Source organism: Polypterus senegalus, chromosome 6, assembly GCF_016835505.1.
Source record: "Polypterus senegalus isolate Bchr_013 chromosome 6, ASM1683550v1, whole genome shotgun sequence".
Lineage (NCBI taxonomy): Eukaryota > Metazoa > Chordata > Cladistia > Polypteriformes > Polypteridae > Polypterus > Polypterus senegalus.
Genome location: NC_053159.1, coordinates 67,329,701 through 67,355,976, shown reverse-complemented (window position 1 = coordinate 67,355,976; position 26,276 = coordinate 67,329,701). Strand labels below are relative to the sequence as shown.

The following is a 26,276-nucleotide window of genomic DNA, read 5'->3' as shown; positions in this document are numbered from 1 at the left end:
GATTATTCTTAAGATGTAACATTGTTTGTAATCTAGGTGATAACCTTATTGTATATAGTAAAGCGTGTCTTCCATATACAGAGATAAATTGACTTTACAGGCAGAGACAGGTAAAGGGACTCTGACACACAGTGCAGCAGTCATGGGTACCAGTGCATCAGCCTTGTGGTTTTACAGTGACCTCCATGTCTAGGCCATGACTTCCACAACTATCAATTAGAAAGTATTATTTACAATCATGTTTGGTCATCTCAAGTACCCGGTTGTTCAGCATATAAATAATCTGTCTTAAACGCAGTCCTTTAAAGGGGAAAAAAGTGCCAGTGTGGTGGAAAAAGTCCAAATCCATGTTGCTATGCAATTTTAAAATAGAAGAGGTAAACACGGAATATAAATATGCCAAGACAATTCGTCACTGAGTCAGCACATACCTGCTGACTTTCAAGGCGATCCACAATACATAAAAAAAGCTTCCAGCTACTACTGCCCTCCTAAACACTGCCTAATCAGTCACATTCTTTCTGGTTCTGTTAATGAATAACAATATAAATTAAGTTAAAAACCAAGAAAATGTTCTTGGTGAAAAAGCAAGCAAGTTGTAGCAGAGAATAGAAGTGATATTCAAAACACTGTGAGCATTAAATTTAAAGTTAACCACTTGGGACACTCAGAGTGTGTGAGTGAAGGGTGAAACGGCAAAGCAAAACCTCAGCCTGGCTCTTGTGTTAGAGACTGAGGAGAACCTGGCACCCGCCGCCGCCAATCCCCTTCAGGATGTCTAGCCTATGAGTGAATCCTGACAGAGAATAGCAGAGAAATCACATTGCACAATTGAGCAGCATTAATACATAGACTGAAAGCAAACCCTTTAGCTCTTATTAAAAGGTGTGACAGGCAAGTGATGGCCTAATATAGACCCATTGGATTTAGTTTAGTTAAGTATAGTTATATATAAAAAAAAAAAAAAGTAACAGAGCTAAGGGATTCCAAAAAACATCAAGACAAACGGACCACTAATGTTGTGTACTACTAAAATATTTTTCATGAACAAGCTTTTTCAAAAAGGAAAATCCCCTGGGCCTGTTGGAGTATCCATGCCTTCGCGATCTTTTTGCAAGTACATTAAACTTTTACTTCTTTCCACTACCCAAAGAAAAGAAGATTGAGAGCTGGTTCGCGGAGTCTTCGTGTGTCTGTATGGATGTACGGTAAAATTAACTGGCATCCCATTCCGGGTTCGGCTGAGCGGTCTATTTAGACAGGGATGATGGGCGTGTAATACATATATATGATTATAGCAATGCTAATCTTATTTTAATCCTTTAAAATTTCGATAAATTTATGACGTTTTGTTGTTTCAAACCATTTTACATCTCGGTTGCCTATTAACGTTTAACCAGATATCCTGGCAATTGAGGGACCTAGAGGACTTCATTTGCCGATTTTATTCAGAATGATGAAGGTTCCTTGCAGAGGTAGTAACTGTCTCTTTGAGAAGGTTTGGTCATCTGCCCATGGCGAGAACATGTGCTCCCATTCCTCTCAGATCAGCCTATAAATCTAACGTGCGGAGCAGTCCCGTCTCAAACCGCAAATGCACAAGCCGCTTCGTTGGCAGCTTACTCCACCACCTCTATACACACGAAAGCAACGGCCTCAATACAGAAAAAAAACAATCAATTCCCCGCTACAGTAAAGACAATGACACAGCCCAGCAGTACAAAGCTGTCCACCCTTATTATCCGTATCATTTGCCGAAGTCCTGAGTGATTTTGCAACAGCCCCAGTAAACTATGCCTTCCGCCGCATGCTGGAGGAAGCTAGATTGGCGTAATCTGGCAGACGCGGAACGAACCCACGTTAAAGAAAGCGAATGTGCCGCAATCCCAGACTGAAATTCCACAAGTAACATGCCTGCAGCTGCGAATTGCTGGTATATACGCCAAAGCTGCAACTGGAAACCCGGTGAGAATGACAAAACAGCCGAGCTTGGCTGCGCGCCTACCGAGTCTTAAAGGCGAGCGCAGCTATGGCAGGCAAGTCAAATTTAAAGCTAACGAAGATTTGGAATTAAATACAACGCGACGCGACAGTAACACCACCAGAAGCGTGGAGAAAAAGGACTGGTTTAGTAAAGTCAAAACCGACTGGCATGAATGTGACTGCTTTCACTCAAACCCCCTCCACAAAACGTCACATCTTACATCCACACCGTTGTTCAGCCTCACAATAAGAAGGGTCACTAGAGATCAAACCCCAGTTGGTAGTATCAATTCAACGGGATACATTAAGCCACTCACCTCAGTGAAAAAGTTATCCATTCTCGAAACTCCAGGGGAGAAAATAAGACCAATAATCTATAAATGAATTAAATTAACAAGACAGCTGCAACCGACGTAAGCCTAATGCGATTCAAACGCTTGAAGCAGTCAAATTTCTTTGCGCATCCCATTTACATGCTCTGTAAGTGGAGCTCAGGTGTTTGAAGCATTTCTCTCCCGTTAAAAACAGCAAAGTTAAAACCAAAGAAACAAAGCCAGAAAGGCAAGATAGGTTGTGCTTTGTTGCAGTAGTCACTCGAGGAAGAGCCTGCAGTTTCCTCTGTTGCGTCTTTTACGGCAGCCCGTCGAGAAAGTAGCAAGGTCAGACATATAAACAATCCCACTGTCCAGTTGCCAGCATACTCCCAACCTCCTGCACCGTGACCCGCAAACTATTCACATTGAATGACTCCCGCTGACCGAGATATTCATCCGGAGGAGGCGGGGCAGACAGGGAGAGCCCCGCCCCCTCCTGCAAAGGAATACACGCCCCTGAATCGGCGATTAATAAAACAGATTTCTTTTCTTTGGTCTTTATGAACAATGTACCGAGATGGCAAGAAAAACATTTCCAGGATGGCGATATTTAGAATGCAATTGCTGCTTCCTCAACAAAGAGACAATAGTTGGGAAGCGTTAAATATCCAATAAAAAGGAAGACAATGCATATTAGAGCTTAAAGATAGGTATACGGCATTTTTAAACTTCGTATCAAGATGTACTGACGTGCTTTAAAGTATCATACGACTGCGTAAAATGTTTTTGAAGACGACAGTTGAAATATAGAGAGCGAGATTCTTAGTGGGCGTACGGGGCACGGATCCTTCCACCCATTATCCAACCGGCTATATCCTAACTACAGGGTCACGGGGGTCTGCGGGAGCCAATCCCAGCCAACACAGGGCACGGATGAAAAACGCAAATCACCTGGAAAGTATTAAACAGTACATATTTTAAAGTACAATTTTAAATGCAAGTGTTTGTATATTTTATAATCTTACTCGTGACGCAAAATCTAAGATAACACACAACTGCACAAAATACAGCGTTTTTGCACAATGATAAATAGCCAAAAAGCACTTTACAAACGTGTTCCGATATTCACATATACAGTATGTCCATCGAGCCATTTTATCCAAATCTGAATCGGGATAAGACGATTCTCGCCAGGACGGTCTTGAAATGAAGGTAGGAATCTACCCAAGCCGGAACGCTCGCTCACCAGAGGGCGCAGTCATCGGGATTTAAAACACTTGCCCTATTTATGTCCTTCGTGAGCAGTTCGGGTCAGTGAAAGGACGACACCTACAGGTCGCAAAGCTAAAACTAGGACTAGAAGGGACGCCAGTTTATGGTAGAGTCCAGTTAGGAACACAATCAAGTTCACAACGAGTCCGCTTCCCAAGTCGCAAATTACTCTAACCCTCTCGTTTTATAGATGTGCATTGAGAATCAGAGCGCCTGGGGAAAGCTCATTCAGCCACGTACAGAATGTGCAAACCCAAAGCACGGACTGCGAGAAATTCGAGCCCCGCACTGAGGATATGAAACTTTCTGGGCAACTTAGGCCTATAAAATAAGTAAATTAAGGAAATGTACATAATACTTAATACGAACCTGTTTCACTGTTCTAACAACACGTATGTTCTTCAGTAAACCAATTTATTAATCATTTATCATGAGAATCTCAAGGACTCGTTAAGCTTTTGTTTACAGTGAAGCTTGCTAATCGGCATCAGTGTTTCACAAACGCACCATTGACTTCCAGTTTTCAGTTTAACCAGCATTTTAATCAGAAACCATTAATTTAACATTTCCACTTTCTTAAATCCCAGAAAATTTGCTTTTACATTGTATACATTTCTAAGAATGTGCATCTACTCTACCAGAATGAATTTACTTTTTATACCCTTTAGTCCTCTTCAAACATTTCTGAAAATAATCAATAAGTACTATGAACACACACAAGTACGTTAACGAAGTGCATTTGTGTCTAAACTTTGTAAAGGTGCAACTGAGTTAAGTAACCCTGAGACGATTTAGGCGTTCAATACAGTAAGTGAAGTAAATTAAGTGTAACTCTGTGAATGCAAGATCTCGTATATAATTGTAAATGTGCCTGGTATTATGAGTCTGTGTGTGCGTGTGCGTGTGCCTTAGCATCCTAACCATGGTTTCAGCCATAAAATGCTGTTCCAGGCTCATGTTCCTTGCAAAACTCTGTATGAAAAACAAAATAAATTAATTCAGATTTAAATTTAATCCAGATTTTTTTTAATTTATTTTTTAACAACAAACATACATGGTATATCCATCCATCCATTATCCAACTGTATAATTAATTAATAATCTTATTTATAAGCTAGAACTGATTAAGTCATTGGTCGACCCAGCAGCTTTGGTATTCTTAAAGGAGCAAGACTGGAAAACCCTGATTGGGACTGGCATTATATAAATTAATGCAGAACATAATGCAAACATTAAAATTAATAATAAAAAATTAACAAAATACACATTCAATGTGCATGTAAGTTAAATATGTATCCCTTATTTTTTATAACTTTACATAGACTACACATATTGATAAGTATACTTTAAATATTCAGGGTTAGTGTACAAGATAGATAGATAGATAGATAGATAGATAGATAGATAGATAGATAGATAGATAGATAGATAGATAGATAGACTGATTTAATTGGTACACCTACTCATTAATGCAAATAGCCTTCTCCTTCAAACAGCTCAGTATATACAATATAACTTGTGCATACTTTTATATAACTTGAAGACATATTCAGTATATTTAGTTTTTGATTGACTAAATATTAAAATGGAGGAGATGTGCAATCCAAGTGACTAGCATGACTGTTGGTTTCAGATGTGGTGGTTCTAGCATCTCAAAGTAAGGCTAGTCTCCTAGCATTATCATGCACTACAGCCCTTTCAATTTAAAGAGAATGGTGATAAAAACCTGCAGTGAGTGTCAGGTCTATGCAATGCTACTGAGAGATGTCAGAAGAGAATGGCCAGACATTGTCAAAGTAACACAAAGGCCAACAATGCTAGAAGCTCTTTACAATGATGTGTGCAGAAAGCCATCTATCTGAACACTCAACAACTTCATTCTTGAAGCAGATGGTCAACAGCAGCAGAAAGCCACACTGGGTTCAACACGTATCAGCTATAAGAACAAGATGATGTGGCTGCTGTGGGTATAGATCACCATAAAATGTATCAGTCGATCCATTGTGTCTTGTGTAAGTGGGATAGAATGATGATGGTGGTATGTAATAGTGTGAAGAATGTATTCCTGACCAACAATAAGCCTCTAAATACAAATTGAGTGTTCAGGTGCACATGAGCTTTATTGTTGATTATGTGCACACATTTATGACCAGTCCAGCCTCCAGCAGGATAATGTGCCCTTTTAATCCAATGGTCTGCTTGACCTACAGATCTCAGTCTGGTAGAGCAACTTTGGGATAAGGTGAAGTGAGTGTCTTGCAGCACAAATTTGTTCAGGGCTGTTTTTTGCCTCTTTGGGGTCCTATATGCAGTATACCTATTTTAGGACCCCTATCCTTCTTTTCTGTGTGGATGGAGGGTCCTATACATAGTTAAGAGAACGCAAAAAGTCAATTGCTTGTTTATACCAGGAAACGGCCTAGAGAATGTGCCCCAAAAATTTGCTGGAACTGCATGATAATACTGAGTTGGCATGGACCAAAATCCCTAAGGAGTGTTTCCAGGGCTTTTCTGAATCCGCAGGTTTCAAAGAATTCAAGCTGTTCTTGGAGACAAAAGGGCTTCCTACCCAGTTCTACATAGGTGTAACTAATAAAGCAGGCAAATCCAAATTTATATGAATCTGTAATTGTAAAATGCATTAGAATACACTAAGATGCAGAATAAGCATACAACATACTGTCCTTGTGCGTTTTGGAATCAGTCACACATGAATGGAAGTACAGCCCAGATAATTCTTTTCGTCCATATTAACCTTATCTTACACTGCAGCTATAGAAATCCAAAATCACATTACAAATATCACACTTATTCGAAACGTCGCCTGTTATGTTTTTTAACTTTAAGAAACCCAAATGGGAACGTATCGATCGCCCATGCAGTAAGTGGGGAGACATTGCTAGTCCGGATAACGTTTGAACGTAAATGTATTATTTAGTAGTTAAGTAAACAAAGGCACAATAAATAACGAACTGACTATCTGATGCAATGTGTCACTTTAGCTATATGAAACTAGAACTTCAGAAGTCATGTATGAACTTGAAAAAACCGCCCTTCATGCACGTCCAATGCGCGTGCAGTTTTGACGCACCATAGCACCGTTTGGTTTTGTTACGCCATTTACGTTTCGCTGGGTTAGGTAATCATGATTTTTGGGTGACACTGCCGCTGCGGGCGTTTGTTAAATCTCCATCTAATTCGTGCCTATACTTGTATCTTTTAACTCTGTTGTTTTTAACATCATCAGCAATTATATTTTTGCAAAGCACAACGGCTCATACGAGTATTGTTTAATAACATTACACATCACGAAATTAAATTCGTTTCATTTAATTTTACAGTTATATTTTATTTCTCTCTGTAGAAATACGCACGCATAACGGAAGGGCAGCGGTTGGTTTACAGCCCCCAAAGATTCTGAATACGGCCAACTCTTAGCAGACCACTTTATTGGTACGTTTTGTATAGAGTTTTAATGTGCTCCCCGTGTCTGACGAGTTCCTCCGGTAGCCTGCTTCCTTCACACTTTACAATCACGTGAACCGTATATGTTAATTGGCGTCTCGAAACTGGAGCCACTTGAAAGCTCCAGGCATTAATATGCTCCGTATTGCTTGTCTCCGGTTTTATTGAAGGACTGCCGGAATACACACTGGTTTTCCGCGAGCGTGAATTGGATCAGCAGCTCAGAACATGGATGGATGAGACTATAATGTGGGTTTTTGATGCCCAAAGTGAACGGAACAGACGCAATCGGATTTCATATGGACTGAGCAGCCTAGTCATTCTAGCCAATTTATTAAATGGCAAAACGGAGTGCAGCAATCAAGCCACAGAGGCACCGACTTACATTTATGATGCCTTACTTTTTAAGGGAAGCGTTTGCGTTAAAACGGATGCCGTGTAATCGAGCCCTTGGATTCTCAGACACCTGAATGTCAATAGACCCCAGTCCCCTCCATAGTGTACTTAAACCTTTGATAATCGACAGATGACTGAATTAACACCGATAACGCGTTAACACGAGCATACGCGAACACTAAAAGTGTTCAGATTAATAATAACAATTACTGTTTAGTTGGCTACGCTCAGTTAGTCCAGTGTCTATAAGAAAGGGCATAAATGTCCAGGGGCCTCATGTATAAACGGTGCGTACGCACAGAAATGTGGCGTAAGAACTTTTCCACGTTCAAATCGCGATGTATAAAACCTACACTTGGCGTAAAGCCACGCACTTTTCCACGGTACCTCATGCCTTGTCGTACGCAAGTTCTCCACTCGGTTTTGCAGACTGGCGGCACCCAGCGTCAAAGCAGTGCTACTGTTCCTGTGTGGTTACACCTTATTTTCCTGACGGGGCTTTATAAATACACCGAAACTAACCGCATATTGTTTATTAGTGTAATGCATCTGATTGTAATTAACTTGTAACAATATAATGGTCCACAGAATGGTCAAACTATTCTAAATACCATACCTGCTTTAGCGTTGTTACTCTCACTTCTTCTTCTTCTTCTTCTTCTTCTTCTTTTTCTTCTTTCAGCTCCTCCCGTTAGGAGTTGCCACAGCGGATCATCTTTTTCCATATTACTCTCACTGCACCACTCGGAGTATTTATATCACTGTATCTGAGTGTGAATCACAGCAGCAGCTGATCGGAAGAAATTATCGGTATACGGCATTAAGGACACGCTGTCTCAGCCACTGCAAAACGTTTTAAAGCCTTTCCTGTACGGACCTCGCTGTTCAGACAGAGTTTCATCCCAAGAACTTTAAACGCACTCAATCATTGCACCTTGTAGAACTGTTTGTACTTATAAGTACAATCACTCCACTGTAAACTTGCACTACAGTTATAATATCGCACAACTTGAGCCACTTTATAAAGCGCGTATTTACATATGATGACGATATCATTTTAAGGTGAAATGCAGCAAAATATGTTTATTAAATTATACAGATAAAACTTTAACTTCATTTAAATAATCTATATTCTTCACTGGGAGTGTCGTGAAGGATAGAATAATTAAACATGTACTACGAAGATATTTCAATGTTCTTTAAACGTTTTGAAGAATCGGCACTAAGCTTACAGATGGCTTACCTTGTATTACAGAGCTGATTGTGTGGCAATCGGTTACTTGGGGAAAGAAAAGCAAGGACTGCAGTGGCAGCTACGCCAATATATATTGAATATAAAACAGAAAGAAAATAACAACACAGCTAAAAGCAGCGACAAATTTCGGCAAAAGTTAAATGCTTGTGTCATGAGCACGAGGCGGCTATGCAGTGTCTGCAACGGACGTGGCCATCCACCGTGATAAGCTACCTTACTGACATTGGCGGCGAAGGAACCACCGATTCTTCCTCTGCCCAGTGCCACCACAAGCCTAGAGCCGCCCTGAGTACTGCTGCAATAAATTATTTCATCGAAGTGAAACACATGTTTAATAACGTGCTTTAACTCCTATCATCATGAAAATGACATCACGTATACATCTCAGTATTTTAGTTATTCAGAGAGCTGTAATATCACGAATGTCATGGACTCTGTGTCCAGTTGGAGGAAGAGAGCCGGTTTAAGAAGCAAGTAGTGATTCACACACATAGAGCACATAGAAGATCAAATACAAAACAAAGCATTTAACGTGCTACTTTAATTACGATGTGATTTGAGAAACTGGTTAATTAAACGATTTTAAGATGAAGTTTATGATGTTCTACTTTAATGACAAAATAAACTACGTGATTAAAGTGGAAATGTCGAGATTGAAGTTGACATTTCGTGCTTTTTCCCCACTGTGTGCCTTTTTCTCTGTACCTAATAAGCTTTCATATGACACTCAGACAGTGGGCTACAACTCGGCTTTTTACGGCGACTTTGATATGTGACTTCTTTTTTACTTCCGGCACTGTGCGATTTTGTGTACCTGAGCATTTAAGTTTCTCCAACACGCTATGTCACTCGATCAACTTCCTTTTGTTGATTATACCACGGTTTATTTGAACAAATAGTATGTTTTTCCTTTGCCTCCACTTGGTATTTGCTGAAATTCTTATATTTTCCCCATGCTTTTCCCATTGTCTTTTCACAGAAGGCTGAGCTTAAGGGCGATTTATATTGATTTGCATATTCAAAGAGGCGTAATTCTAGGAGGAATTGGGACGTTACATAAAGTGCGTGCACGAGCGTTAGTTTTCCCGCTGATCGGGATTTATGTAGCGGAAGAGCGTGGAAGTTAGATGCGCACAGATTCCTGCATCTGGATTTTTCTGTGCGTAAACACATTTCGGCTTTTGTGCTTACGCCATGTTATAGTGCGAGTTCTACGCACGGCGTTATACATGAGGCCCCAGGAGTTTGCCAGTAGACCCAGGGCATCACAGCTGTGACTGTGTGTGACTTTGTCAATGACTTTATCATATCCGGCTAATCGATTAGTCGACGTAGGTGGCCGCCTAGGGTGCCGTTTATGAAAGTTAACAGGCGCCTTTTACTCGCTTCCGTTGGCGCTTTGGACTATAATGAGGGACGACGTTTCATGCTATCCGTGGTCCGGACACTCCACTCCCTATTTCTCTGGGCTCCATATGGGCTTCGAACAGCACTACTTTGTATAGTAACCGACACGACCCCAAAGGTTTAGTTTCTCAACGGTACTATTGCTTGGAGTTTTGTTTTCCTCTCCACTATTTCCAACTGCCATATCTTAATGATAGTGTTAATGGGCAAATACCGTCAGCATCATTTCACGACAATTGGTTTGTAAATTGCTTTATTTTGATGTATATAAGTAACCTTTTAAACCATAAACTTGTCACAGCACCCAGAGCCGGCACTTAGTGAAGGGCGCTATACAAACATACATTGTATTGAATTAAAAGTGTGGCCAGTTCAAGATGGATGGAGATATGAATACCAAAAATACAGTTCCGCTCCATACAGTATACGTTTCAGTACTGCTGTCTACTATGGCTGTAGGTCATTATCCCAACCTTTGTCTTCTTTTAGTTGGACCTCTGCATTCATTAAGCAATCCGTTATTTCCAAGACTCTGTTGTTTGGTCTCTGCCCAGAAATCACAAAGCTGGTTTTGTTAATTTTTTTTGGAATGTAGCAAACATTTCATGGGCGTGATTTAGTGTTTATTCGTATTGTTTAGTATTTTCGTTGTCATTATTATAATTTTCACTCTGCTTTTCTAGCTTTTCCAGCCGTTATTTGCTAATGAGCACGTTTAAGTGTATCACACATAAACACAGCCTAGCTGACTGCTCAGCTCGTTGTCATTATTAGGATACAGTTAATGCTGCAAAATCCAGTGATAATGGTGAATAGGAAAATGCCGAAAGATATTTTAACTGTGGGGGAAAATGCAAATATCTGTAAACTTTGCATAAATGCAAATCTCTTTTTGAACGACGGAAAAGAGAAGAAACAAATACAACAGCGTATTAAAGAATGAGATCAACAACAGGTAACCTGACTTACCAATTGTGAAATTGATTGTAACAAAATCCAGCAGCCACAGTGGGGCTCGGGACACAACTTGACAAGCAGTACCTTGAGCTGGAATTAGTGTTCCAAAGGTTTTCATTTTGTGATATTCATTAGTTTATTTTTATGTATGTATGTATGTATGTATGTATGTATGTATGTATGTATGTATGTACTGAATACAGTATATCGGACAAACCTAAAGAATTTCTGCCAGAATTGTTGAATTCTCCTAGGAAGGAAATATTAAGTAGCCTTGTTAAGTGGAATAAGTGTTAAACAGTTACAGTTAAGCAATCTGTGAAAGCATCTTCAGTAGAATAGTATGGGCATAAGCAATTGTTAAATGGCTCCTGTTTGATATTATGATGATTGGTGTATTGATGAAGTCTTTTGGGAATCTCATTTGCTGGTGTGTTCCAGGTCTTAACTAATATTCTCATCATTACTTTTACCTTCTGTATGTAGCAGATGCCCAAAACAATAAAGTTGGCCCCCACAGTATATTCTAGTTGGCCCAAAATGCAAGTACTGAAAGTAAAATAGTTTCAGTCAACAAAATCATTAGTTAAAAATGTGTGCAGTCGGTGCTACCATATTGTGACAACCCACATAGTGGATATAAAGGAAATTGCTGCAGCAGTAGTTTTTCTTCCTTCTGTTTTTAACATTTAGTATTTTGATTCTGCACAGTGCTGTCTTATGCTGTAAAGGATAACCGGTTCCATTCTAGTTCATTTGATAGTCACCTAAATTCACTACTTCTATGAGTCATGCTGAACACTGTCTTCAATTCCTTGCAAATCATGTGGCTCCACTGCACTTGTAGCTCTATTTTATGTAAAAAGCCAGTGTGGCACAAAACAAATCAGAGCAATATTTAAAAACAGTAGACACAGATAAATAAAGTTTGAAATACAGACGTGCATCTGCTTGACAGTGCTTGCTATAACCAATCAGCAACCTCACTGGGGCCTTCTTGATGTACACCCCAGTTCTTTTTGGAGAGCAGGAACCATCTATGTTGCATATTTCATACCTGGTTCCACAACTTTCTGACAAACACAATGGAAACAAAGCAGAAGTCAGGCCTAACTTTGTACCCCCATTTCATGGTGGTAGTGGAAAAAACTAGTGCTTAGACAACTGAGACACAAAATTTCTTATATTGTTTAATAAGAGAATTTTTAAATGAAATGCTACAGGAGCTGCGGTGTGCTGGCACCCTGCCCAGGGTTTGTTTCCTGCCCTGTGCCCTGTGTTGGCTGGGATTGGCTCCAGCAGACCCCCGTGACCCTGTAGTTAGGATATAGCAGGTTGGATAATGGATAATGCTATAGGAATCAGGGTGTGTTTCTATCTAGTTGCTGATGATAGTGGAAACAATGAGTGAAATTGTTAGGATAGGACTAGATAAGCAGAAAACTAGTTGGCTCTATTGCCAGATAAATCCTTAAGTGATTTTGAATACTGGGTGATAGTTTAAAGGAAAAAACTCTGAAGGAAGAAATATTAACTGGCATTGATTTCAGGGTTGGTGTCCAGCTTCCATCCAGTTCACCATGAAACTAAAGTGGAAAGATAGATAGAAAAAGTGAGGCAAAACTGTGCACTCTATGTATTAGATATTCATTTTTAAACCCAGGGTAAAAGCAAATGAAGATCAATTTGGTGTAAATTTAATCATGAAGCAGCAGGAATTAGTATTGTTAAAATTATCTAGAAAGATCTATATGGCGCTGGATGTTAAAGTCTTGTTAATGAGCACCAGCCATTCCTCACAACTGGTAGCTACCGGTCATAAATGCTTGCTCCATAAAAACCTGGCATCTCCATACAATTTATCCTAATAAGTATTAATGTAGTGCTGTGGTTGCTATCCTCTGTACAGGTCCCTCAGTGTTAAAGGGCAAATGAAGCCAGAAAATCTGTTTCTTTTCCTTTTGCCACTTACTGTATTTGGTTGTTGTATTAAACATTCATGTGTTTATTTCCGTTGGCTAACAAACTCTTATATACATACTGTAATGGTGCTGACTTGCTCTGCAGATTATCAAATGTTACATACTGCTTTGAACCATGACTACATTCTTATTCTCTTTATTTGTGTTTTCTCATATTTGATTGATCATGATGTAAAGTACATTGTGATGCTGCACCTTTACATTTATTTATTTGGCTGACACCCTTTATCCAAGGTGTCTTAAAACATTTATGATACAATTGGTTACCTTTATATTGGTTTTCCAATTGGAGCACAGGCAAGTCAGGTGAATTGCTTATGGTCACACGGTGTCAGTAGCAGGATTTGAACCTACACATCAGTGTTTGAAGTCCAAGAAGGCAAATTGAACATGCTCACAGAAAATTTGTGTCCACCAAGTGGTTTGGTGAATTGTATGAACTGTATAATATGCACACGATTCTATGTGCATACTTTTGCATTTATTAAGGTTTTTTCACATGTAGTATCTAATTCTTATGTGTGCTTTATGTTTTGAATTATAATTAATAAAGTATTAATTTTTCACTGATTTGATTTTCATTATTTACGAGAGACCTTGGTCCTGGTCATGTGATTGTGTGACAGTGGGTGTCACACATCAGGCATCGCTATGTATAAATATGGAGGTGATCGTGCATTGAGATGATCCCTTGGGGGATAAAAAGTCTCAATCTCTTCAGTGCTCATTAGATTTGACTTCAAGTAGGCTCTAGCATTAGGTTTGTATTTTTTTCTTATTCTTTAATTTTGCCCTCTGATATTTGGTTGCCCATTTCTCTCCTTGACTCCTCGTGCTTTGTCCTGTGTGTTCCATTTTGCCAACATCTTCACAGCATTCAATTATCTCTGGGGCCCTCATGTATAAAACCTTGCTTAGCTTCCATACTACTACTAATTCTTACATTAAAAAGGCAAAAATAGTGTACACACACACACACACACATTGCCTTTATAAAACCATAGGTACAGCTCCCTGTCACCTCACACCACTAACCATATATGGCTTAAAAAAACAACTTTTTTAATATTCACCATATACATTTACCTATGTTCCTGAGAGTTGTCTTTACTTTCAAGCTATAGGAGAACACAGAAAACAAAACTTCAGTAAATGTGGACTTTAGGTACTATATTAGTGATATTGAGTTTAAAGAGTGGTATCCATGAACACACTATGTTACTAAAATAAGTCTCAATTAAGGGTATTTTTTTCCTCAATTTTTTAATTATCAAATTAGGCGTATGGTATCCTGGGGTCACGTCCTGTGAACTCCCTGTGCAGACTTTGCATGTGGGTACCCATGAGTTTGTTACAAAGACATGCAGGTTAGGTGAATTGATGATTCTAAATCACCCCTTGATGTGTGGGTGTGTGTTCAACCTGTCCAGGAGTTGGGATAGCTCCAGCTGCCTTCTGCCACGGATATAAGTGGTTTTAGAGGATAGATGGTTAAATGAATACTATAATCTGTCCTTCCTAAAGCAACTTTCCATTGGGTGTCACCTACCCTTAAGACAGAGATAAATACAGAATTGTTTACTGTTTGAGGTTTGGCTTGAGAGAGTTTATTTCATCCTGAATATGTTTGTACAACATTTTCCTTTTTTATATGCTTGAAAGACATTCCTGTCAATGTCTCTGTTCTTACCAACTTGTGCAAATGGTTGCATCACTGTCTGAGCAAATTTTGGCCCTTTGGCCAAAAGACAGTACAAACAGGTGTGATAGACGGCCAGGAACCCTGCCCGCTGGGACGCCTGGAGGAAGGAGGAACCGGGAGAGCGGCCACTTCTTTTTTCTGATCCCTGGGGGACAGCGCTTCTTGGACACCGGGAAGTGCTGACAAACCAGGGATGGTTTATGCTTGGAGTTCTTCCAGGTGCAAGGGCAGCACTTCTGTGGAGTGCTGCCAGAAGTTCATCGTCAGGCACCTGGAGCACATACATGACAAGATAAAGGGGCCGCCTCACTCCATTCGGGGAGCCGGAGTCGGGTGGAAGAAGGACAGAGCTTGCGAGACAGGAGTGGAGGTGGCTGAAGGAACTAAGGACTGTACATTGTAAATAGTTTGTAAATATCTGTGTAAATAAACATGTATGTTGTGGACACTGCGTTGTCGTGTCTGTCTGTGGCCGGGCTACCTCTTACACAGGTCAATTTTGTTCAATTACAGTACATCCTGCACATAATGATGCAATGCATAAAAATGGGACTGTCCCAGAGAAAACATCACATCTGGTCAGCCTAATCAGAATGTGAATGATGTGTCATTAAAACGTGCAACCCAAACAAGATTATCTGTTCACTTTACTGTCCAACCTCCTTGAGTCAGTAAAATGTCAAAGGCAAAAAAGTTTGAGTAGGATTCATGGAAAGCGAGAGGTTTCCTTAACATTAAGACAATTTCTACATGCAGTTCGGGTTTTATAAAATTACTTTTGCATAAGAAATGACTTATGCATGTTTCCATGCATAATCAAGTTTTATACATTAGGCCCCAAGTCTTTTTGTGCTCAGAATAATCTTTGGATTTTCCATATCTGGAACAAACTGCAGTTTAGGAGAATATTCAAAATTTAGTGCAACTTTAGAAAAGATCTAATCATTTGTTAAAACTGCCTTTACTTAATTTTAAAATTAAGATGAATATAGTACACAACCAATTGTTCTCATTCCTAAAAAAAACTAAAATAGGTTAAAAAAGGGGGTTACTAAACTCCACACTGGAGGCCATAGCATCTGAAGTTTCTGTTTGCTAATGTTATAAAGATCATTAAAATTATTCAAAGGTGAAAGAGAGCTACTGTTGGTGCTACTGAGCACCACAGGTCTCTTTTTAGATAATCTGTTAAAAGAATATTACATTCAGTGGTAACTTTATTAGGTAAACCTGTCTAGAAGCCCTTTTGCCATCAGAACAGACTGAATTCATTGTTACACATTCAACAAGGCACTGGAACCATCCTTGAGTGAATATGGTCCATGCTGACGTGATTGCATCATGTAGTTTTTTCTGATATTTTGGCCAAATGTTCATGTAGCAAACCTCTCATTGCACCCCCTCATAAATGGTACCCTCTGAGATTGAGATAACAAGACTGATCAGGCCAGTCAATCAAGGAAACTGAAAGTCACTGTCATGTTCGTGGAACCAGTTTGAGATAATGTGTGTTTTGATAGATAGCCATTGTAGTGCAGGAAGCACTCATTTGAAAAAAGGGCTATACTTAGCATTAAATGGATGCACGTGATCAGCAACCATGCTTAGGTAAGCTGTGCCATTCAGTTCTAATAAAATGATAAGTTTGTTGTCCCTGTGTTTACCCAAAATTACCAAAGTTCTGCAGCTTTAGTTTGCTTCATGGGATTTTAGCAAAAGTGTGACACGTTGAAATGATTCCACAAACAAAATATCTTTGTTTTGAAAAGCATTAGTAAAAATGCAAAGATAAACAGTTCACACAAAATAGAGAAAAAGTTGGTATTGTAAAGTAAAGTCCTTGTTTAAAGAAAAATTCAGTTTATGGCTTTTATCTTATGTTTGCTTATATAGTCGAACCATTTCTAAACGGTCAGAAAACTGTATGCGTATCCCAATTACAAACTGAGTTGCATTTCTGGACTCCACTTCTCATGCAACCCTGCAGGCATCTTAATCGGATTTAGCACTGAGGAAGGCTGCCATCTGTCTTGCGGGGGAAAGACAATTGTCCTTTTATTCAGGTGGATTTGTTTGGCAAAAGTGACATATTTTATATAATTTAACAAATAACTACCTTGCTCTTGTGTTTTATAAAGATGCTAATGGGTACCAGAGTCCCAACGTGATGTAGGCCAAAGATACTAAAATACTATTTTAGTATTTTTTGGCATTTATCTTAGCTTAGCAGTATCTGGCCATTTTTCTCTTACTTTATTTTACATTTATGAAAATGTATGCATATATTTTGTAATTATTTGGGGTTTAGATGCATCTAGAGTCAGGATCAGTTTTTGTTTAGCTTTTCTTTGTGTGTGTGTGTGTGTAGTGTGTGTATAATAATAAAGTTTATTTTTATTACTGTCTTCATTCCTGCATTTACACAACACCGCCTGCTGTTGTTACGTCATGGGAAGTTCTCCGTAATTCTTATTTCTGTGGTTTTTTTTTTTTATTATTTGTTTATAATGGATGGTTTCTTTAAATTATTATCTATTCCATGTGTTCTGTGGGTTGACCCCTAAGGGGCTGGATCTTTCCCCCTCATCTATTTAGTTTGGCCACAAAGAGATATATGGCAGTCATTGAACATTGTTTGGAGTTGTGGTCAGTATTACTGTTTCTTTTTTGTGATGTTTTTGCTTGTTTCTGGGATTTTCCCTGCAGGTTGTATATTGGGTGCAGTTGTCTTAGATTGCCTTCTTTATACATATACATTTATATACAGTGTATATATATATATATTGTCACAGATGTCCGGGGACACTGCCTGGCCGGGACGCCTGGATAGTCCCCTACGTGGACAATATTACTCCTCGGCCACGAGAGGGCAGCCGCCCAGGCCTATTTGGGGGCCACAAGGAGGGACCTGGGACACTCGTGAGAGGACGTGGCCACCACCAGGGGGCGCCCGGACAGTCAGGGAATCCTGGATGGCAGCACTTCCGCCACACCAGGAAGTGCTGCCGGAAATAATTCCAAGAAGACCGGAGTGCTTCCAGGTGCTTTCCTGACACTTCCGCCACACCAGGAAGTGACGTCAAGAGGAGCACCTGGGGCTCATCCGGGTCATGATAAAAGGGGCCGCCTCCTTCTAGTAGACGAGCCAGAGTTGGGAGAAAGGAGACGAAGCTTGTGAGGAGGAGGAAGGAGGTCAAGAGAGAGAAAGAGAAAGGAAGAAGAAGAAGAAAGAAGGAAAGAGAGTTGGTGAGAGAAGGCATTGTGGTGCAGTGGAAAAATAAAATAAAGGAGTGTGCTTTGGAAATCCTGGTGTTAGTCTGTCTGTGTTTGGGGGTATGTTTTCCACTATATATATATATATATATATTGTCATGCATGAAAGAGTAGGAGGCCGCGGATGGACCTTCATAGGCTGCCCGCAGTACGTCCACTTCTGCCCTTCCTCCGCCATCTTTCCTGACGTCAGCAATCCCATCCTTCTTCACGGTTCCTTCCCAGCATTCCTCCACTTCTGGCTCCTCCTCTATAAAATGGCCGCCGACGCCTCCGAAGGGCGTCGCGCATATGAACTGTTTTGTTTATATTTTGACCACCTTTTCTTTAAATTTATTGTGGATAATCTGCAATACGGGGCGGAAAACCCCAAACCTTTATGTTGTCTATTGCTTCATCTTTTACTATATATATATATATATATATATATATATATATATATATATATATATATATATATATACAGTGGAACCTCAGTTCACGACCATAATTCATTCCAAAACACTGGTCGTAAACCGATTTGGTCGTGAACCGAAGTAATTTTCCCCATAGGATTGTATGTAAATACAATTAATCCGTTCCAGACCGTGCGAACTGTATGTAAAAATATTTTTTTTAAGAATTTTAAGCACAAATATAGTTAATTATACCATAGAATGCACAGCATAATAGTAAACTAAATGTAATAACATTGAACAACAGAGAAAACTAACACTGCAAGAGTTTGCGCTATAGCGCTATGAACCGCTCGCTAAAAACACTTTTTTTAAATGAATTTTAAGCACAGGGAAAAAAATGAACATTTGAAAAATCCTTAATTTAATAAACCACCAAGAAAAGTAACATTGCAACAATGCACGCTACGAACCGATCGTTGGAAACAGAAGTGGAGGTTAAAATCCAATAGAAAAAAGTCTTCATTGAATGCAACGAGGTTAAAACAATTCTCGGATCTGTCTCTTTAAAAACAAGCCTTATGCGTCCAGCCGTCTCTCTCGTGTGTGTGTATGTGTGTGTCTCTCTGTCTCATACGCGCGCGTGTGTCTCTCTCTCGCACGCGTGTGTGTGTGTCTCTCTCTGACACGCATGCATGTGTGTCTCTCTCTCTCTCTCTCTCTCACTGCACAGGGAATGCACAGGGAGAGACTGAACACGTGCGGAAATCATGCGCACAAACCGAAAGGGAAACTGGCTTGTTCGTATACCGAGTTTGTTGTCGTGAACAGATGCAAAAGTTTGCCGAACTTTTTGGTCGTAAACCTATTTCTACGTGTTCTGAGACGTTTGTGACCCGAGGTTCCACTGTGTATATATATATACTGTGTATATATATATATATATATATATATATATATTGCCATCTTTGCTTATTTCTGTTCTTTTGACATTTTAGTTTTGTTTCTTTTGATTATAGTTATTTTGTTCTACGACAAAAAAAAAAAAAATGGGGCCTCATGTATAAACGGTGCGTACGCAAAGAAATGTTGCGTAAGAATGTTTCCACGTTAAGATCGCTATGTATAAAAGCTAAACTTGGCGTAAAGCCACGCACATTTCCACGGTACCTCATACCCTGTCGTATGCAAATTCTTCACTCCGTTTTGCAGACTGGCGGCACCCAGCGTCAAAGCAGTGCTACTGTTCAGGTGTGGTTACCCTTTCCTTCTTAGATCCACATTCCTGAATTGGCTTTATAAATACACTGAAACTAACTGCATATTGTTTATTAGTGTAATGCATCTGATTGTAATTAACCTGTAACAATATAATGGTCCGGGAAATAGCCATAGTATTCCAAATACCATAACTGCTTTAGTGTTGTTACTCTCACTGCACCTTCTTTTTCTTCTTTCATCTGCTCCTGTTAAGGGTTGCATCATCTTTTTCCATATTACTCTCACTGCACCACTCTGAGTATTTATATCACTGTATCTGAGTGGGGAATCACAGCAGCAGCTGATCGGAAAGAGAATTATCGGTGTACCGCATCAAGCACACACTGCCTCAGCCAGGGCAAAACGTTTCAAAGCCTTTCCTGTACGGACCTCGCGGTTCAGAAACAGTTTTATCCCAAGAACTATGAACGCACTCAATCAATTGCTCTTTGTAGAACTGTTTGTACTTATAAGTACAATTAACCCACTGTAAACTTGCACTACAGTTATAATATTGTACAAGCTGTGGCACTTTATAAAGCACGTATTTACATATGATGACGATATCATTTTTAAGATGAAATGCAGCAAAATATGTTGATTATATTATATACATATAAAACTTTAACTTCATTTAAATAATCTATATTGTTAATAATTAAACATGTGAGGACATGGTGTCGTAGCATCTATTCACGGATTGTTTCTACCTCACGCTGTATATTTGCTGGCGCTGGCGCAACACTGGATGGATAGATGAATAGAATAACTAAACATGTACTACGAAGATATTTCAATATTCCTTAAAAGTTTTGAAGAATCAGCGTTCTAAGCTTACAGATGGCTTAATGTCTATTACACAGCTGATTGTATTGCAATTGGGTATTTGGAGAAAGAAAAGTAAGGACAGGAATTGGAGGTTAGTATGTTTGAAAAAGAGAGTACTTCTACAATAAAGTATTTCATTGCAAGTTGCGCATGGTGTAGCAAGTATCTTGCATGAGACATGAACAATCACTGCACTGCCGTGTTCTCATGTTTAATAACATGGTTTAACTTCTATCATCATGAAAATGATATCACGTACACATCTCAGTATTTTAATTATTCAGAGAGTTGTAATATCACGAATTTAATGGATTCTGTGTCCTGTCGGAGGAAGAGAAAGCCCAGAAGCACGTAGTGATTCACACACATAGAGCACATAGATGATCAAATACAAAACAAAGCATTTAATGTGCTACTTTAGTTACGATGAGATCTGAGAAACTAATAAATGAAACAATTTTAAGATGAAGTTTATGATGTTCTACTTAAAGGACAAAATAAACTACGTGATTAAAGTGGAAATTTCGAGATTAAAGTTGACATTTCATGCTTTTTTCCCATTGTGTGCCTTTTTTTTTTCTCTGTACCCTAATAAGCTTTCATATGACACTCAGACGGTGGGCGATGACTTGCCTTTTCACGGTGACTTTGATATCTAACAACTTCTTTTTTATTTCGGGCATTGTGCAACTTTGTGAACTTGAGCTTTCGAGTTTCTCCAACACGCTATGTCAATCAATCAACTTCCTTTTGTTGTTAATACCACTGTTTAAACCAACAAATAATACGGTTTTCCTTGCCTTCACTTGGTATTCACTGAAATTCTATTTTCCCTCATGCTTTTGCCATTGCCTTTTTACAGAAAATTGAGCTTAAGGGCTATTTATATTGATTTGCATATTCAAAGAGTCATAATTCTGGGAGGAGTTGGGGAGTGGCAGCAGGCGTGTGCATGTGTGTTAATTTTCACGATTACCGGGATTTATGGAGCGAAAGAATGTGGAAGCTGGTGAACGCACAGATTTATGCATGTGGATTTTTTTGTGTGTAAGCACATTTCGGCTTCTGTGCTTACGTTATGTTATAGTGCGAATTCTACGCACGGCATTATGCATGAGGCCTCTGACCTGCAGAAATGGCATATGGCCCAAAATACATTACAGAATGTTTTATAAATAATTTTATGCTTCAATGAATCTAATATAATCATTGTGACCTGGACTTAGAATAAGACCATATGTCACATGTCATGTGTTGTCAAAGTAAAGGTTGGCAAGTAAAAGTGGTTGGTATCAGGAAGGGATTTATTTATCCTCTAATGCCCTTAGAATTTGGGGGAACTGGGCAGTTTCAGTGAACCTAGAAAATAGTTGTTACCTGGCAGGGAAATTCATAAATCTCTTAAGAAATTTCATCAACTCTAAGAATCATTTCAAGCCCAAACCTGTTGCAACTCACTTGGAACCAATTGGCAATATGACATGACACTAAGTATCACAATAAGAAATTAGCAATTAGCCACCTTCTCTGAGCACCAGTATGGTTTGGAAAACAGGGAAATGTTCAACATGGTAGCATTTTGATAACTAGGTGGAGCCATTTCAAATTATACATCAGTTTCATTTTATTTTAACACTATAAACAGCACATAGTTGAGAAACGTTTTTTATTTATGGATACTGCTAAAAGTAGTATTAAAATCAAATATTTTCCAGTCAGCTATCTCTGTACACCATTCTTGGGGGAAAAATCTAAACTAAATATGAAAATGAAACATTTTGTAGACTGGTTTTTCCACACATTGAATATTTCGTTATATGTGATCTTTAAGTTAATACTCCCTCTGTCAGGTTTGTATAAAACATGACCCTGTAAATCCGTCATGTGCTCATAATCCACATACATGATGTCTGGTACATTATTAATGCAGACTATACCCAAGTGCACTTCTACAACATGTTCACACTATGGTGACAACATAAATTTATTTTATGCCGGCAATCACCATTCTTAAAACATCTTCCTGAGCATGAAGGTGGTGGAATGAAAATTTGAAGGGTACAAGCTACTCATAACATCTTGTTAAGGATCAGACCCCACAATTACCAGGTGCCACCTTCAGCGTTACGTCACTTGTCAACCCTGGCCAATTGCACACAAAAACAAGATTTATTGTCATCCCTGCCTTTAAAGCTCACATCATCAGTTCAGACTGGAGAAAACAACTGGTAGGTGCAGAGGAGCGAATAATACATTAAATCAATGAAGTGCAGCAATATGGATAAGTGATGTTGACTTATTGTTCTAATGTTGCCACCAAGATTGAAGGAGGCTCTGTGAATCACGTGCTCAGTTTGGCATGAAGGGAATTCCAGCACATTTCTAATATATAACCACATGAGCACCAGAGGAAAGCTTGTCAATAAGAAATTAATCACAACTGAAGTCAAGAATGCATGTGAACACATAAAGAAGCACAAACCTGGATAGCTCATGGCGGCCCTGTCCTTTTACACCTAAACTGCAAATGGATACTTTAATTTGTGCATTAAGAGTTATTTAATGACTTATTTCAGTGACAGTTGAGGACATGGAACTTCACATCACTGACTGAGAGCTTCAGTCCAAGTAGGTCAGCTTTGGCAGTAGATTTTTCGAGAAAGAAAAATCACAAGGTAATCTCGACATGATCTCTTAGCAGGCACTCTCAATGACATCCACAAGAAAAGGTCTGGTCCCTCTTAAACTAATGGATTGATGTAGGCAGCTGCAATGATCGTTGATTGCAGAAAAAAGAATCCTGCAGCTAGAAAGCTGTGAAAAAGTATTTCCCCCATTTGTCTTATCACACATTTGTCAAAATGTTGTCAAATAGTCAATCATAGTAATCATGAATTATGAAAATTCAAGTTCCTTTCCTGAAAAATTGATTGTGTCTTGGACAAAATTACACCAGCTCCCTATGTAATAACTGTGTCCAGGCATTTACTTTTGTTATTTATCAGTCTTTTCCAGAACAGGCACATTTCAGCCTGCTCATCCTTGCAGAACAAATTCAGATCAGTGACGTTTGTAGGCTTCAGGCGTTAACTGTTCATTTCAGGTCATGCAGCAATATATCAATTCTATAACTTTGAATGCCTTTTTCTTTAGTCATTACTGGTGTCCAATTTGTTGTGTTTTTCAGGGTGTCATCCTGCTGCTTGATCTTGGTTCAGTTTCAGTTCATAAGATGGCCTTTCTTGAATGTGTGGTATAAAATCTGAATTGTGCCTGTTTTTTTTTCTTTTTTTTATTAACACAGCAAGTAAGTCAGTCAGTGATTATCCAACTCACTATATCCTAAAACAGGGTCACGGGGGTCTGCTGGAGGCAATCCCAGCCAAAACAGGGCACAAGGCAGCCAGTCAGCTTCAGTTACACCTTTCACATTACAATTTATTTGAGAAATTCCAGTCTGGTTTTCGCACTGGTCATAGTACAGAAACGGCACTAACGTGGGTTGTAAATGACATTCTGATATCCTCTGATGAAGGAAACTCCACTATAATTATGTTGTTAGACTTAAGTGCAGCATTTGACACCATTGACCATTCTATTTTACTGCACAGGCTAGAAAACGATGTTGGGCTTACAGGCCCAGTGCTCGCTTGGTTTAGTTCTTATTTATCAAATCGATTCCAATATGTACAGAAATGTGCTGACAGTACTCCATCATTATACACAGAAGTTCAATATGGTGTCCCACAGGGCTCAGTACTGGGACCTTTACTGTTTTCACTTTACATGCTTCCACTGGGATCTCTCATTAGGAAACATAATGTTAATTTTCACTCGTATGCAGATGACACCCAGTTATACCTTTCATTTAAATCAAATGAAGTTTCTCCGATGTTGTCTTTAATTAGTTGTGTTAGTGAATTAAAGGAGTGGATGAATGAGAACTACTTGTCTTTAAATACAGATAAAACAGAGATGTTAATTGTTGGAGGGAATGACGCTGATCACAGCAATATTCTGTCATCATTTAACTCAGTTGGAATCCCAATTAATTTTACTGAATCAGCCCGCAATCTAGGAGTTATCTTTGATTCTAGCATGTCATTTAAAGCACATATTACAAAGTTGTCCAAAACATGTTTCTTCCATCTTAAAAATGTTAGGAAATTAAGGCTTTCTAAATAAACAGGATTGTGAGAAATTAATTCATGCATTTATCTCTAGTAGGATTGACTACTGCAATGCGGTGTTCACTGGCTGTTCAAACTGTTCTTTATACAGCCTCCAGTTAATCAAAATGCTGCAAGAATTATTACAAGAACAAGAAAATATGAACACATAACTCCAGTTCTTAAATCCTTACACTGGCTCCTGGTTAAGTTTAGGGCAGATTTCAAAATCCTCCTTTTAACATATAAAGCATTAAATGGCCAAGGTCCAGCTTACTTGTCTGAACTTATCATGACTTACAAACCTGAGCGCACATTAAGATCTCAAGATGCCGGTCTGCTTATGATTCCAAGGATTAATAAAATAACAGTGGGAGGTCGAGCTTTTAGTTACAGGGCCCCTAAACTGTGGAATGGTCTTCCTGCTTCTATAAGAGATGCCCCCTCGGTCTCAGCCTTTAAATCTCAGCTGAAGACTCACTACTTCAGTTTAGCATATCCTGACTAGAGCTGCTGATTAACTGTACAGACTGCATCTCTGTTGTTAGTCATTAGCACTAAAACATAAGTAACATGATTGTTATAATTTGTTACTAACCTTCACCTATTCTGTTTCTGTTCTCGGTACTCAAATGTGGCAATTGGTGCCACGGCCCACCTGCCAAGTTGTTTGCCTGCCTATGGTAAAGTCATCCCTGATGGAGGATCACAGGAATCATGGGAAAGAGGGGTCCTTTCATCGGATTGGCTGGCCGAGCAATGTTTCAGCCGTGGAATGGCCAAATGGGGAGGCAGCTTGATGGATGAGTTCTCCAGGACTCTAAAAATATCCAAATCTTATTATGTGATATCATCTACAGTTAAATTCTGCTCCGTGCTTCTAAAATTTGTATTATTATGCTGTATTAAGGATTTGTTCTGTTCTGTGTATTTTGACACCTACTGCACGCCCAACCTACCTGGAAAGAGGTCTCTCTTTGAACTGCCTTTTCCAAGGTTTCTTCCCTTTTTCGCTAAACGTTGTTTTTTGGGAGTTTTTCCTTGTCTTCTTAGAGAGTCAAGGCTGGGGGGCTGTCAAGAGGCAGGGCCTGTTAAAGCCCATTGCGGCACTTACTGTGTGATTTTGGACTATACAAAAATAAACTGTAACAAATCCCCGGGCAGGGCGCCAGCCCACCACAGCAGCAAGTAAGTCTTAAGCCAAAAAGGAAACATTTAACCAAAGCCAACGCAAGATGTGACTCATAATGTGAATAGACAAATTTGTAATCAGAAATTCAGAAACTAACAATAAGAAAGATGCAAATGGCTATTTGTTTGTTAATTTATATCTTGGTTGACGAGAAAGTGTAAGATAATGACCTTTATAGCATTGGTGGTAATGATATCAAGCATTGCCTCGTCATGAAGCTTAGCAATGGCATAGCAATGACATTTTAACCTTCAACAGAGCTAACTTAAAATGGTGGCATCCATTGGAAAAACAAAATAGCATCATGGGAGAATGCAAATAATACTGAACACTGGTAAAAACCACATGGGAACAAAAAAATAAATAACAACAACAAACTGAGTAGCCCCCAAAGACACAGGAGCTCTACAGTACATAAATCATTTT

The 26,276-nt window shown here is 39.1% G+C and overlaps 1 protein-coding gene across 1 annotated transcript in view; it reads right to left on the bottom strand.

Annotated features, from left to right (window-relative positions):
* Positions 1-2,746, bottom strand: part of LOC120530629 (unconventional myosin-X-like) — a 388,518-nt gene extending 385,772 nt beyond the window's left edge. The window contains exon 1 of the mRNA XM_039755051.1: positions 2,301-2,746. Coding sequence (XP_039610985.1) covers positions 2,301-2,321 — 21 coding nt within the window. The 5' untranslated portion in view covers positions 2,322-2,746. The remainder of the gene's footprint in view (positions 1-2,300) is intronic.
* Between the last annotated feature and the right edge of the window lie 23,530 nt (positions 2,747-26,276).